The 13,467-nt window shown below is 38.1% G+C and overlaps 1 protein-coding gene across 50 annotated transcripts in view; it reads left to right on the top strand.

The window, feature by feature from the left end:
* Positions 1 to 13,467, top strand: part of SLC25A26 (solute carrier family 25 member 26) — a 147,459-nt gene that overhangs the window by 32,257 nt on the left and 101,735 nt on the right. The window contains exon 6 of one of the 50 annotated variants that reach the window (XR_015151349.1): positions 7,900 to 8,044. The exons of 48 other annotated variants lie outside the window; for them this stretch is intronic. Coding sequence is in view for 1 of the 2 variants with exons in the window: in XM_086366956.1 (XP_086223082.1) it covers positions 7,900 to 7,974 (75 nt within the window). In the remaining variant the exon portion in view is untranslated. Of the gene's footprint in view, positions 1 to 7,899; positions 8,093 to 13,467 lie in introns of those variants that run through there. One more of the 50 variants, XM_086366956.1, reaches the window with a different exon arrangement.

Raw genomic sequence — 13,467 nt, 5'->3', positions numbered from 1 at the left:
TGGCAGGTGGATTCTTAACCACTGGACCACAGGGAAGTCCACTGTTATCTTGGTTCTTAAATCTGATGACTGGGTAGAATGAGTTGGTCCTGCTGAAAGAGCAACCCCAATGGTCAGAATGACCCATCCTATAGCTTCGTGTTTATCTAAGGTGGCTACATGGCCACCACAGCTGACACAGTAAGAAACAGCTACTAAGGGTAAGATGTCAAGTTAATTACTGTAATACACAAAATGAGAGAGAAAATGGTCATGAATGAAGCACTCTGGGAGACAAAGGTCTCAAAAGTCTGTTTTTATATGAAAAATTGTACAGTTAGCTCCTATCTTCCTGATGACAAAACACGATGTATTAGAAAGTTCATTCTGGCCTGGTGTGCTGGCCAGCCCGAGATTCTCAGTGCAATGTGCCTTGGAGCAAGCCTTCTAGCTTCGAAATTCTGAGGTTCAATATGTGGTCAGTGTCTTTTTTTTCTTTGATTGAAAAAATCAAAGTATTTTAGTGTGTATATTACTGCAGAAAACATGTTTTAATTTTTCATTCACATACTAGAGGCAACTTTTTTTTTTGGTTTTTGTTGTTTTACTTTTTTTATATGATTTTTTTAAGATGGAAGGATAATTGCTCTACAGTGTTGTATTGGCCTTTGCCATACAATGCAAATCAGTCATAACTCTATATATTCCCTCCCAGAAGAGGCTATTTTGAGGTTTAAAAGTTGACCTATAGATAAGGTGGCATATGGAATATAAGAGAAGTCTTTGTTTAGTTTGAGACATAAGTTGGTTTCTTTCTTTTTTTTTTTTTTTTTATGAGTTTAAATCGTACACTTTTTTTTTTTGAGGTATAATTGACAAATGAAATTATGAGACATTTGAAGTATATAGTGTGATGATTTGATATAGGTATACATTGGGAAAAGGATTAGAACATAATTTTCTACTAAAATGCAAAAGAGAATTCGCGTACCTCTCCTTGAATCCTTGTTTTCTGTTTGGATTTCCCTTGGATGCTAAAATGTTCTCATTTATAGAAATGTGTTTAATTTAAATACCTATTGTTATAATTAGCAGAAAATTGAAATTCTTTGGAATCTGAATTTTGTTCCCAGGTAGTTTTTTATTTTGTCTTATTTGTTGTTAGTATAGATTACAATCTTCTTTATGAAACAGCAGCACTGTTACGTGTTATTTGAAGCTTTGATTTCTGTGAAGTAATAACCTTTAGTGCGGTGGCGGTGTTGATGTATATCTTTGAAAAACTTCTTTTGAAGGCAGACTGAATGTTTCAAAATTAAGTTATTTGTGTGAAGATGACTTCTGCCTTTCAAAATAACCATCTGCATTCTGTCCTTATTTTCTGACTCACTAAGCACTTGTTATTTACTCAGGTTTCACCTGGGTGCAGGAAAGAGAGGTGGGCAATAAATCTCTTTTTTATTTTTCTGTGAGATGCCGAATGAATGAATGTTTACATGCCAGAGAATACTCATTGTGCATACAAACAAATAGGTAAAACATGGTTACAACTGCATTCTGTTCTTTTAAAAATTTGTTTTGACGTACGTCACGCTAGTAATTAATTTCTAGGCTGCAGTTCTTGCTAAAAGTGTGACCCTGCTGAGATGACTTTGTTTACTCAAAATGGCAGTGGTGTACTGAAAATATAATTGGGGTCTTCTGCATTATGCATTTTAATAAAAGATCTTTCAGAATTGATTTTAGTTGAGATATTGCTTTTGTACAGATTCTCAGAGAGAAAGAGAGAGGAGTTATTGCCAGATGAAACATAGCTTCTTCTCAAAATGAGAAAAATAAGAAGTGATGTATCTTCTTTAAACAAAATTTTTGCATTATAAATAGTTTCAGTTTTTACATTGTTCTGACATCAGTATAAGATCTTTTCATCAAGAGCTTGTTTGATTGTTTCAATAAGAAAATACATTGAAGCCTTAGTTAGAATCACGAGGAAGCTTATACATTTATTCTGTGTGCGGTTTTTGTTTGAAATAGTTTTATCTCCCTCACAGTTGCCCATTAGAATGAAATTGAAGTTTGAATCCATGCCTTATAAGATAGATTATGTGTGTTCTTTAGATTTTGTGAATGCTGTCACATGGTTTGATGTTTGTGGAGATTGCATGCTTATCCCTTATGTTCTCCTAAATTATTTTAGTTACTGTGAATTTTAGACAGAGTCTAAGCAAGGTCAACCAATTATACTCTTTATCTCACCCTTTCAGTATTCATATTCCTCATGATCTAGGCCAGATTAAATGTGGCCAAGCATTGTGGGGCAGTGCGGTTATTTCAGTAACATGGAAATGGGGAGTAAAGTCACAGCAGCCTCTGTAGCCAGGCTGGTTTCAGAGTGTCCATTGACGTAGACATAGCATATTAAACACCAATACAGTATACTAACACATATATATGGAATTTAGAAAGATGGTAACAATAACCCTGTGTACGAGACAGCAAAAGAGACACCGATGTATAGATTAGTCTTATGGACTCTGTGGGAGAGGGAGAGGGTGGGGAGATTTGGGAGAATAGCATTGAAACATGTATAATATCATGTATGAAACGAGTCGCCAGTCCATGTTCAATGCACGGTACTGGATGCTTGGGGCTGGTGCACTGGGACGACCCAGAGGGAGGGTAGGGGAGGGAGGAGGGTTCAGGATGGGGAACGCGGGTATACCTGTGGCAGATTCATTTCGATATTTGGCAAAACTAATACAATATTGTAAAGTTTAAAAATAAAATAAAAGTTAAAAAAAAATAAATAAAAAGCAGAGACATTACTTGGCCAGCAAAGGTCTGTCTAGTCAAAGCTGTGGGTTTTCTAGTAGTCATGTATGGATGTGCATACATGAACTAAGCATCAGGGTCTATAGGAGGCACTTCATGTGGATCTCTTCATTTAATTCACACGAGAACCTCAATATAATTGAAACCATCAGCTCACAGTAAAGGAATAAACTCACTCTCAGATACATATTCATATGCCCAGTCTCACTTAAAATTACAGTGAGATCACTTCTCACCTCTGAAATTGCTAGTACCATTGGTGAGAAGTGTAAAAGTGTTAGCCGCTTCAGTTGTGTCCGACTCCTTGAGACCCCATGGACTGTAGCTCGCCAGGCTCCTCTGTCCATGGGATTCTCCAGGCAAGAATACTGGAGTGGGTTGCTGTTCCTTTCTCTAGGGGATCTTCCCAACTCAGGGATCAATCTTTGTCTCCTGCACTACAGGCTGATTCTCTACCATCTGAGTCAACAGGGAAGCCCCAACTGTAAAGTGGCTGCCCCTAACTGGCTTCCCCACAAGAATGTGAATCCTTTAGGGCAGAAGTGTTCTGTGTGGTGCCCAACACACACAGCAGGCACCTTTAAAAAGGAGTAGAATGTGTGAAGAAAACCCATTTGTTGAGTTTAACTTACTGGAAATGACTTGCCTGTTTTCTTTTGCTACAGAAATTCCTTTCTAATTCACATCCAAGGTTGAGAGGCTGCTCTCCATACAACTTCTGGGTCAGTCAGTTCAGTTCAGTCACTCAGTTGTGTCTCTTGTGACCCCATGGACTGCAGCACGCCAGGCTTCCCTGTCCATCACCAACGCCCGGAGTTTACTCAAACTCATGTCCATTGAGTCGGTGATGCCATCCAACCATCTCATCCTCTGTCATCCCCTTGTCCCGCCTTCGTTCTTTCCCAGCATCAGGGTCTTTTCCCATGAGTCAGTTCTTCGCATCAGGTGGCCAGAGTATTGGCATTTCACCTTCAACATCAGTCCTTCCAATGAACACCCAGGACTGATTTCCCCTAGGATGGACTGGTTGGATCTCCTTGCAGTCCAAGGGACTCTCAAGAGTCTTCTCCAACACCACAGTTCAAAAGCATCAATTCTTCGGCGCTCAGCTTTCTTTATGGTCCAACTCTGACATCCGTGCATACTGGAAAAACCATAGCCTTGACTAGATGGACCTTTGTTGGCAGAATAATGTCTCTGCTTTTTAATATGCTGTCTAGGTTGCTCATAACTTTTCTTCCAAGGAGTAAGCGTCTTATAATTTCATGGCTGCGGTCACCATATGCAGTGATTTTGGAGTCCCAAAACATAAAATCTCTCACTGTTTCCATTGTTTCCCCATGGATTTGCCATGAAGTGATGGGACCAGATGCCATGATCTTCGTTTTCTGAATGTTGAGCTTTAAGCCAGCTTTTTCACTCTCCACTTTCACTTTCATCAAGAGGCTTTTTAGTTCCTCTTCACTTTCTGCCATAAGGGTGGTGCATCTGCATATCTGAGGTTATTGATATTTCTCCTGGCAATCTTGATTCCAGCTTGTGCTTCTTCCAGTCCAGCATTTCTCATGATGTACTCGGCATGTAAGTTTACTAAACATGGTGACAATATACAGCCTTGACATACTCCTTTCCCAATTTGGAAACAGTCTGTTGTTCCATGTCCAGTTCTAACTGTTGCTTCTTGACCTGCATACAGATTTCTCAGGAGACAGGTCAGATGGTCTGGTATTCCCATCTTGTGAAGAACTGTCCACAGTTTGTTGTGATCCACACAGTCAAACACTTTGGCGTAATCAATAAAGTAGAAGTAGATGTTTTTTTGGAACTGTTGCTTTTTCGATGATCCAACGGATCATGGCCCCGCCCATCAGAACTAAACCGAGTTTTCCCCTCAGTCAGTGTCTTGCATCAGGAAGCTTCCATAAGCCTCTTACCCTTCTCCATCAGAGGGCAGACAGACTGAAAACCAGTCACAGAAAACTAACCAATCTGATCACATGGACCACAGCCTTGTCTAACTCAGTGAAACTATGAGCCATGCCATGTAGGACAACCCAAGACGGACAGGTGATGGTGGAGAGTTCTGACAAAACGTGGTCCACTGGAGAAGGAAATGGAAAACCACTTCAGTATTCTTGTCTGAGAACTCCATGAACAGTGTGAAAAGGCAAAAAGATAGGAAACTGACAGATGATCTCCCCACGTCGGTAGGTGCCCAATATGCTACGGGAGATCAGTAGAGAAATAACTCCAAAAAGAATGAACAGATGGAGCCAAAGCAAAAACAACACCCAGGTGTGGATGTGATTGGTGATGAAAGTAAAGTCCTGAGGCTTAGGATATATTCAGGATATATTAACAATGATTAATAGTATTCTTGGTAACTGAAAGGGCTTTTGACAGGAAATGACATCTCAGTGAGGAATGCCACTGTATCTCACCAGCTGTTTGCCCTTGGCAAGCAACTTTACCTCTCTGAGCTCAGCTTTGCCTGTGTGTATTTGGAACCTCATGTTGATTGTTCTTGCTGCAGTCTCATGAAGGAGGTATTACAGCAGTATGGTCTGCTAAGACCAGAGATGAAGCAAGCTGCCTCTAGGCTGTGAGGTTCTTGAACAGGGGTGCAGCCTTGTTCTGTCTGCATGTAAACATGTGAATGCCGTCTCATGATGATGAATACACCCTAGTTGTGTTTGAACCAGAGACTCACTAACTGTTACTGCTCAAAGAGCTTCTCAGCTCCCAATTGGAGAGTGTTTTATCCAAATGTCTTGTAGAATGAAGTTGTTTATTCAGTTAACAAATTGCAACCTGCAGTTGATTTTGTGTTTGCTGGCTACTTCTGTAGGAAGAACAACATATTGGTTATAGTAATGTACAGTTACTCTAGTTGATGGTTGAACTGAGCAAAATTACTAATGTAAATGGGTTGGAAAATTTTTCATAGTTATTCTTTTTTAGGTCATGTTGATAATTTACTGGAATTTTTTCTCCAAATAAGCTTACCAACTAAGAGGAAGGCCTTCTTTCGAAGATTACAATAGTTGAATGGCTGGATGGCATCACTGACTCGATGGGCATGAGTCTGAGTGAACTCCGGGAGTTGGTGATGGACAGGGAGGCCTGGCGTGCTGCGATTCATGGGGTCGCGAAGAGTCGGACACGACTGAGCGACTGAACTGAACTGAGCTGAGAGACTGTATTGAGATAGGCTTGGTGACTTAAATATTCAATTTAGCAGATGTCAAGGTAAAGATAAGGTTCTACTGGGCAGGATTTTTCAAACTGCAGGTTGTTACCAGCATTTGAAAATTAAGAAAAAAAAGTAGCCTAGAATGGGATGGAATAGAAAAATATCAGAATAATATCACAAAGAGCAAAAAACAGCATGATTTCATAAAAGTTCAGTTCTAGTTGTGAACAGAGTAAAGTAGAAAGTATATTTCCCACTGTGAGTCCAGATCCAAAGTGTTGAAAGCAGTACGCTAGGTCTGCAGGAAGCAAATTATGAAGGCGTTGGAATTTGTTTATAGGATAAGGAAAAAAATTCCTTATGGCATCTTCCTTCTTTTATAATAAAACTTTAATTAAACCCATTTTTTGTGTTTTAAGAAAAATTAATCTTGTCCAAGATGATTTTTAAAAAAATATCTTTTTTATGTATTTTCAAAGAGCAAAGAGTTAAAACAAAAACAAGAAGACACACTAAGGGCTAAATGCTAGTCAAGGAATAAAGCAGCTGTAATGAAAAAAAAAAATAGTTGAATGATTTCTGTTGAAAAATGTTTTCAAGCAACTCTGGCTAGAATTGTTATTTACCATTCTTAAATCTGTGTACTATTTCCTGCCTTCGTGATAGTAAGAAGAGAAAGAAAGTATTCTCTGATGAGAACTTTGCTCCTTCTGTCAAGGCTTTGTATGTATGTGTGTGTGTGTGTGTGTGTGTGTGTGTGTGTGTGTGTGTGTGTAATTGTTTCCTCGGCTTTACCTCTTCCTTTCTCTTTTGGTTTGCTTCAGTTATGTCTGGCTATATGTACTTATGCCTAGTCCTCCCATGCAGTCTATAAGATCCACATGGAGATAGCAGTGGGATTTTTACCTCTTTGTATTATGCACAGGCTCTGGGGGTAACACCTGCCACAAAGTCAGTGCTCAGTAATTATTTGTTGCTTTTTTCATTCCTTTAAGTTTGATTGTGTTTTGTTCAGATGCTGTTAGACACCGTGACCATTTCAGAATGCTGGGGGAACTCTAAGGGGACTTGGAGTTACGCTGGGTGGGGGCTCAGCCTTTGACACACTACAGAAGAAGATGTTTGCATTAGAGAGGTGATGAAATACCAAAGAGTATATCCTTTTCTGAGATTTCTGTCTTCTTAAACCTTGAAAAAATAGTTTTTATAAAGCTGGTTTCATTAGAAGAGTAATTAATTCCCCCCCTTTCCCCTACATCTTTAGTAATTTACTTTAAAGGGGAAAAAGTGATTGTAAATCTTTCCAAACTTTTTTTTCCCCTGAACTTTTAATGTGAAATTGTTTTCCAGTTAAAATCCAATGCAAACATATTGAACCTTGTTTTAATCCTACATAATTCATTTTATTAACTATGACCAAATAGAACATCTGTTAAAATTCCATAATGTTAGCTTCATGGGAAAAGAAAAAAAAAGTCCGTTTGCTCTTGGAATCTGTCCCTTGTTTTATTGTTCAGGCTTTCAGTAAATGTGTAATGAGACATTCTTATTAATGGGAATATTAAACAAATGAAAATGAAATATTGCCTTTAATCACAAGCGGTTTATAAAATGAGTCACCTAATTGCATTTACTTTATTATAACTTTACCGTAGAGATGGTCTATGAGGAATGAACAATACTTCATTCTTTAATCCAGAGAGTAAACTTGTTACTCCTCAAATATGGATTTCAGCCTACAGTTTTTCATCATCTCTTAAATAAACAAACAGTTTTAGAAAGAACAATTTTGTAAAATTATCTTAATGTAGAAAGATTACTTTAGCCCCTCAGTGCATATTTTCTCATGTTTTGTTTACATGAAACCAGCTGCTATTTACTTTTCTCGTTCTTAGGACAAATTTCATTTGCACTGTACAGTTCTGAAAAGGCTACATATTCCATTGTTGCATGGTGGCCGTGTTGTCTAGAATGGATACCCGTTCATGTCTGTGAAGCTTCCGGAGAAGTAAATTAATAGCATGAATCTTCAGTGGAAATGTAAGAAAAGCTGTTGAATAAAGGTGGAAACTCTCTCTTCTTTTTAAAGGTGGAAACTATTTCTTCTTTTTAAATGTTAGCATTATATACCATAATATTGAAATAGCTGTGTCTAGGGTGTTTGTGTTTTTTTTCCATCTCATGTGAAATATCCTATCTCTTCACATTTGTATTAATTTAGATGGCAGATTGTAAAGAACAGAGGATCTGACTACAGTGGCTGAACTAAAATATGGTTGTCCTTAAAAAAATTTATTTTTTTTCTCTTACTCTGTAACAAGAAATCTGGAGATGGTCCCTCTAACGCTGTCGTACTGGTTAAATGATGGGCATCTAGGAACCGGGCTCTTTTCATTCTGCCTGGGGAACCCTAATACTCTGGCAGAATTACTCATGATTACAGAATGGCTGCTGCACTTTTGGGCCCGTGGCCCTTGTCCAAGCATGAAGTGGGCAGGGCAGGAGGCGTTATCTGTCACTCCGTTTACTTAGAAGACAAAAGGTTTCTTGGGCCAGGTGTCTAAAGCTCTCCTGAGTTGCATGGGCATTGAGATGTTTGTATACATTGTGGTTTTTCGGTGTGGTAGGTAAAGGCAGGCACAGAGGGTGTTGGGATTACAGATACTGAGTCACCAGCCTACAACATCTGCTCTATTCTCTCTATTGTAGTTCAGACTCAGTTGCTTCAGAAAGGAAAGTCTCACGTACCCGTGACTTCAACTGGGGATCCTGTTGTTCACATTCAGATCACGTCTGGACTGCAGATTTTTGGACATTTAATTCTGCTTTGTAAATTTTGATATTTGTTCTTTTTCTTTTTTTCTGTCACCTTTGTTTTTGTGAGCATAGTGTGGAAGCTGTTCTTCTAAAATCATTTGTCAGTCTGTAATCTTTAATCTGGAGATGGACTTAACTTCAAAATTACTTATTTTTCATACATTTTTTATTTTAAAGTTAAGATCTCAGAATACCTATATTGATATTTGAAGTAATAGCTAACACTTACCAAGTATTTACAGTGTTTCTGTGCTACGTTCTTAACATGCCCTCGCATACCCTCACACTGACCCAAAACATGATTCATTCTTTGTGGAAACTTAGGCTTAGCAAGGCTGTGGTTCGTCCAGAGTCTCGCATTCAGTAAGGGAGGAAGCTGAGGACTTGAAAGCTCGTGACATTAGGCTCTGTGGTGAGCTATGTATTTTGCATTTTATACACAGGCAAATTTTTCAGGAGAAGAAAATCATATATTTAAAATTTAATACTCTGTATTTTTTATTTTTTCTCATTTTAAAATCTTTAAGTAGACATTAGTGCCAGGAGTTTGGGAAAAATAAGTTCTCAGTGACTAAAGGTCTCCATGACATTAAAAGAAAAGTTAATCAGAGGACGTAAATGGAGAATCTGTGTTGATAGAGATGTTCATGGGAAATAGTGGCTTGTAAGTGCACATTATTGCATATGTTTGCATGATTCGTTCTTGCCATTCAGGTGTTACTTCACATGCCCCTTCTCTGAGGGGCCTGCTGTGACCACGCTAGCTCACATACACCTGTCAAAACCCTGCCCGGTTACTTGGTGCCCTAGCAGGTACCATTTCTTATTTATGAATTGTTTTTTTGTCTTCCTTCCTCTCTTCACTGGAATATACTCTCTTTTGAGGGCAAGTGCTTCTTGCATGTTTTCTTCCCTACTATTAGTCCAACACCTAGAAGAGTCCTTGACATGCAGCACACTCAGAAGTATTAAGTGAATACAAATCAAGCACTTAATCACACATTTCAGAAGTAGACTAGTTTTAAATACTTAGATATTTAAAATCTCCATCAGATGCCCAGACTGAGATGTATGTGGCAAGAACTATGGAGTCCTAACTTAATTCCCAGACCAGTTAGTGATTTTCTGCTGTCTGAACTTTCTGCACTTCCAGTGAGTTTAATTTTCTCCTTGTCTTTTCTTATCACATTTCCTGGTATTCTTGAGCCTTCTACAAATAGCCCTTATTTTAATTTTGTCATTTCTTGTTAAGAGTTGGTCTTATGAATATTTTATATATGTAAAACTGTTTTTGAAATGACATGTGAAAATAGCAAGTTATTCATGAAGAAAGTCTTTCATCAGCTATGTGCAACTTACGCACAGCTAACACTGGGTAGAAATGACTCTTGAGATTCTTAGGATTGTATACTGTCTTATTGGCTGAACAAGCACTGTCTTATAAGAGATATTAAGAAAAACTTTGTGTATTAAGAAAACCAAATGTGAAGGTAAAAATCTCGAATGTCTATGTGTAAATCAAGGATTGTGGTTGCAGGGAGTCCTATAAAAGAACTATTGGAAATGCTTACCTGTGGGTTTTGTTGTCTATAGCACATTACCCTGGGAACATACAATGATAACAGTTACAGTTTGAATTCTGGGCTTGTACTTTACTTGTGTAGTGTTGTCCAAAAAATTGGTTCGGGTTTTCCTGTTACATCATATGGAAAAACCTGAATGAACTTTTTGGCCAACCTAGTGTTTTTCTCGGAGAAGGCAATGGCACCCCACTCCAGTACTTTTGCCTGGAGAATCCCATGGACGGAGGAGTCTGGTAGGCTACAGTCCATGGGGTCGCGAAGAGTCAGACACGACTGACACGACTTAGCAGCAGCAGCAGTATTTTTCTAATCTTTAGATAAAACTGTAAAGTACTGACTTTTTTTTTCCCCCCTTTTAAAACTGATCATTAGGCTGAGGCTTGGAAAAGTTCAGCAATGCAGCTAGTATATATGGTATATGGCAGGTCTGGAAGCAGAGACCCAGCCTGTGTGTTTCCAAAGTCTGTGTTTCTGGTTATACTTTGCTTCCTGCTCATGTTTTGCAGATAAATTCCCTCTTCATTGCTCTCTGAATTTTTCAGTAAATTGTGGGAAAATAAAGTGGTAGTATATCCATGAGACGTGAACCACATCTGTGAACTTGAAGTGGAGCACAGTTCCTAAGTGGTAATAGGATTCTAAAAGATAGAAAAGGAGCCATCTGTATAGGCAAAACACAATGAACAGTGCTTCTGAATTAGTAATGTTGGTTTCAACTTCTTCTTTCCTCTGGCCTGTGTGAAGTTTGCTTAAAAATGCTTTGACTGCTTTTAGCCTTCTGTCTTCTTTTGTTCCCTGAGCTTTTAGCATATATTCTGAGAAACAACCCAGTAGATGGGAAAAAGTTGATAATCTTTGGCATAAAAATGGTTTTGGTACTTAGCCACATAATTAACAGATAATTTATTGACTAGTAGAGCAGCAGAAATTGATGAGAGGGTATTTCTTTTCCTTTGTGAAAATACTCTGCTTTAAAAAAAAATTTGTTTTTAACTGAGTTTGTTGATACAGAAGTTGTGTTACGACAATGCACTCTAGAGGGCGCACAGTGTCCGTGTTCTAAACGTGGCAGCGGACGGGTCAGTATACCTGAGCCGTGACGCTCTTGAGTTGGGACTTTTTAAAAAGCAATTCAAATTTAAAAATGAAAAACAAAGCTTAATAATAGCACTTTCTAATCCAAGGTTCCTAAATAATAATATCTTATTTAATCTATACATACTTCATTATGCATCTTTAAAATACAAGAGCCAATATGTATATTTAACTTACCAAAAATGAATATCACAGTCTTAAAGTATTTCCTTCGAACTATTTTTCAATTACAACTGTAATTTTAAAATTCAGAAGAACTGGCAGATGCTTCTTATTTATTTATTTTTTATTTTAATTGGAGGCTAATTACTTTATAGATGCTTCTTTATTCAAGTGATGAAGGGTGACATAACCAGTAATAAGAAATGTGATACACAGTATTACTTCTTTGTTCTTTTTGCACTGCCCCCCCAAAATACATAATTTCAATCTCATCAGGAGAAAACATCTGACAAACCCAAATTGAGGGACAGTGTACAAAGTTGTCAAGGTCATGACAAAGAAAGGTGAAAGAATTGTCACGCGCAGGAGTGGGGTAAGGAGACAACAACAAACAAATGCAGCAGATATCAGGGGGGAGAACTGGGGCGATTCAAATCAGGTCTATAATTTAGATGTTCGTGCGACAGCAGTTACCAGTAGTTGGTTTTGCTAATCATACTCAGTGGTTAAGTTCTTATTTCGGAAGCTAGGCATAGGGTGTATGTGAACTCCCTGTATTATTTGAGTAACTTCTATGAAAGTCGATAAATTATTTTTAAAAAACAAGAAGCTGGGAATTCCTTGGTGGTCCAATGGTTAGGACTTCATTCTTTCATTGCAGGGGGGCCGGGTTCAATCCCTGCTTGGGGAACTAAGGTCCTGGATGCTTCATGGCATGGCCTAAAAAATAAAACAAAAAGCTGGAAAAGGAAAGAAGCTAGATTTAAACCTTGTATGAAATCATTTATTTTTGAAATGATCTTCTAAAATAATGACAATTAAAAAAATAATGACAGTTTAAACTTACAACTTAAATTTTTTCTTTATCTAAGTGATAATTGGTAACAATTCAGATAATACATGAAGAAGATTTTAACATGGAAAGCAAGTCTTCTGCCCTGCCCTCCTTCATTCTAGTCCCACTCTCTAGAGGTATCCGCTTTTATCTGTTTGCATTTTCAGTTCTTGTTACATCTATGTTTCTGAATAACTATCATCTATTTCTTCATCTGTCAGTTTAGATATAGTCTCCTGAGCCTTTGGAGTAGAAGATGAGTTGAGCTCGTAATACACTGCTCCCCATCCTTATCTTCCCTGATAGCTCAGCTGGTAAAGAATCCGCCTGCAATGCAGGAGACCTCAGTTCGATTCCTGGGTTGGGAAGATCCCCTACCCACTCCAGTATTCTGGCCTGGAGAATTGCATGGGCTGTATATGTATAGTCCATGGGGTCTCAAAGAGTCGGACACAACTGAGTGACTTTCATTTTCAATCTTATATTATCCTAGTGTTCCAGTTACATAAATTTCATTTCTCTGGTTATTTTATTTTTTAAGATTTTTAAAATAACATTTATTTCTTAAAAGTTAACATGTGCATAATAGGAAACCAAAAAGCACAAGAAGCAAAAAACGAAGTCATTCAGAATCACAAGCAGTTTACCGTGACAAGCTTCATTACTTTGCAACATCTAGGCTTTTTAGATGTCCTGAGGTGACAATGTATGATATAAAGTAGAGCTAGTGAATTAACCAATTTGTAAATATCTTTGTTAGAATTGATTTTTTTTAAAAGGCAGCATCTTGGACCTGGAATTATTATACCTTCTCTGAGAACTGTACATCAGGACTTTCTCATCTAGGTTGGCAGCTGAGGGGAGGAAGGAAGTCTAGAGGGAGGGCTGTATGTGGATGTGCTCACGTTTATATTTTGATGATAACCATTGATGTGCGTGCATCTCCTGGCTGTACTATATATAGGAATGCA

This window comes from Bos grunniens, chromosome 22 (genome assembly GCF_055505025.1).
Source record: "Bos grunniens cultivar Pamir isolate PY7600 chromosome 22, Bosgru_T2T1.0, whole genome shotgun sequence".
In the NCBI taxonomy this organism is placed as follows: domain Eukaryota; kingdom Metazoa; phylum Chordata; class Mammalia; order Artiodactyla; family Bovidae; genus Bos; species Bos grunniens.
The sequence above is the reverse complement of the archived record's forward strand: the minus strand, read 5'-3'. Positions and strand labels throughout refer to the sequence as shown.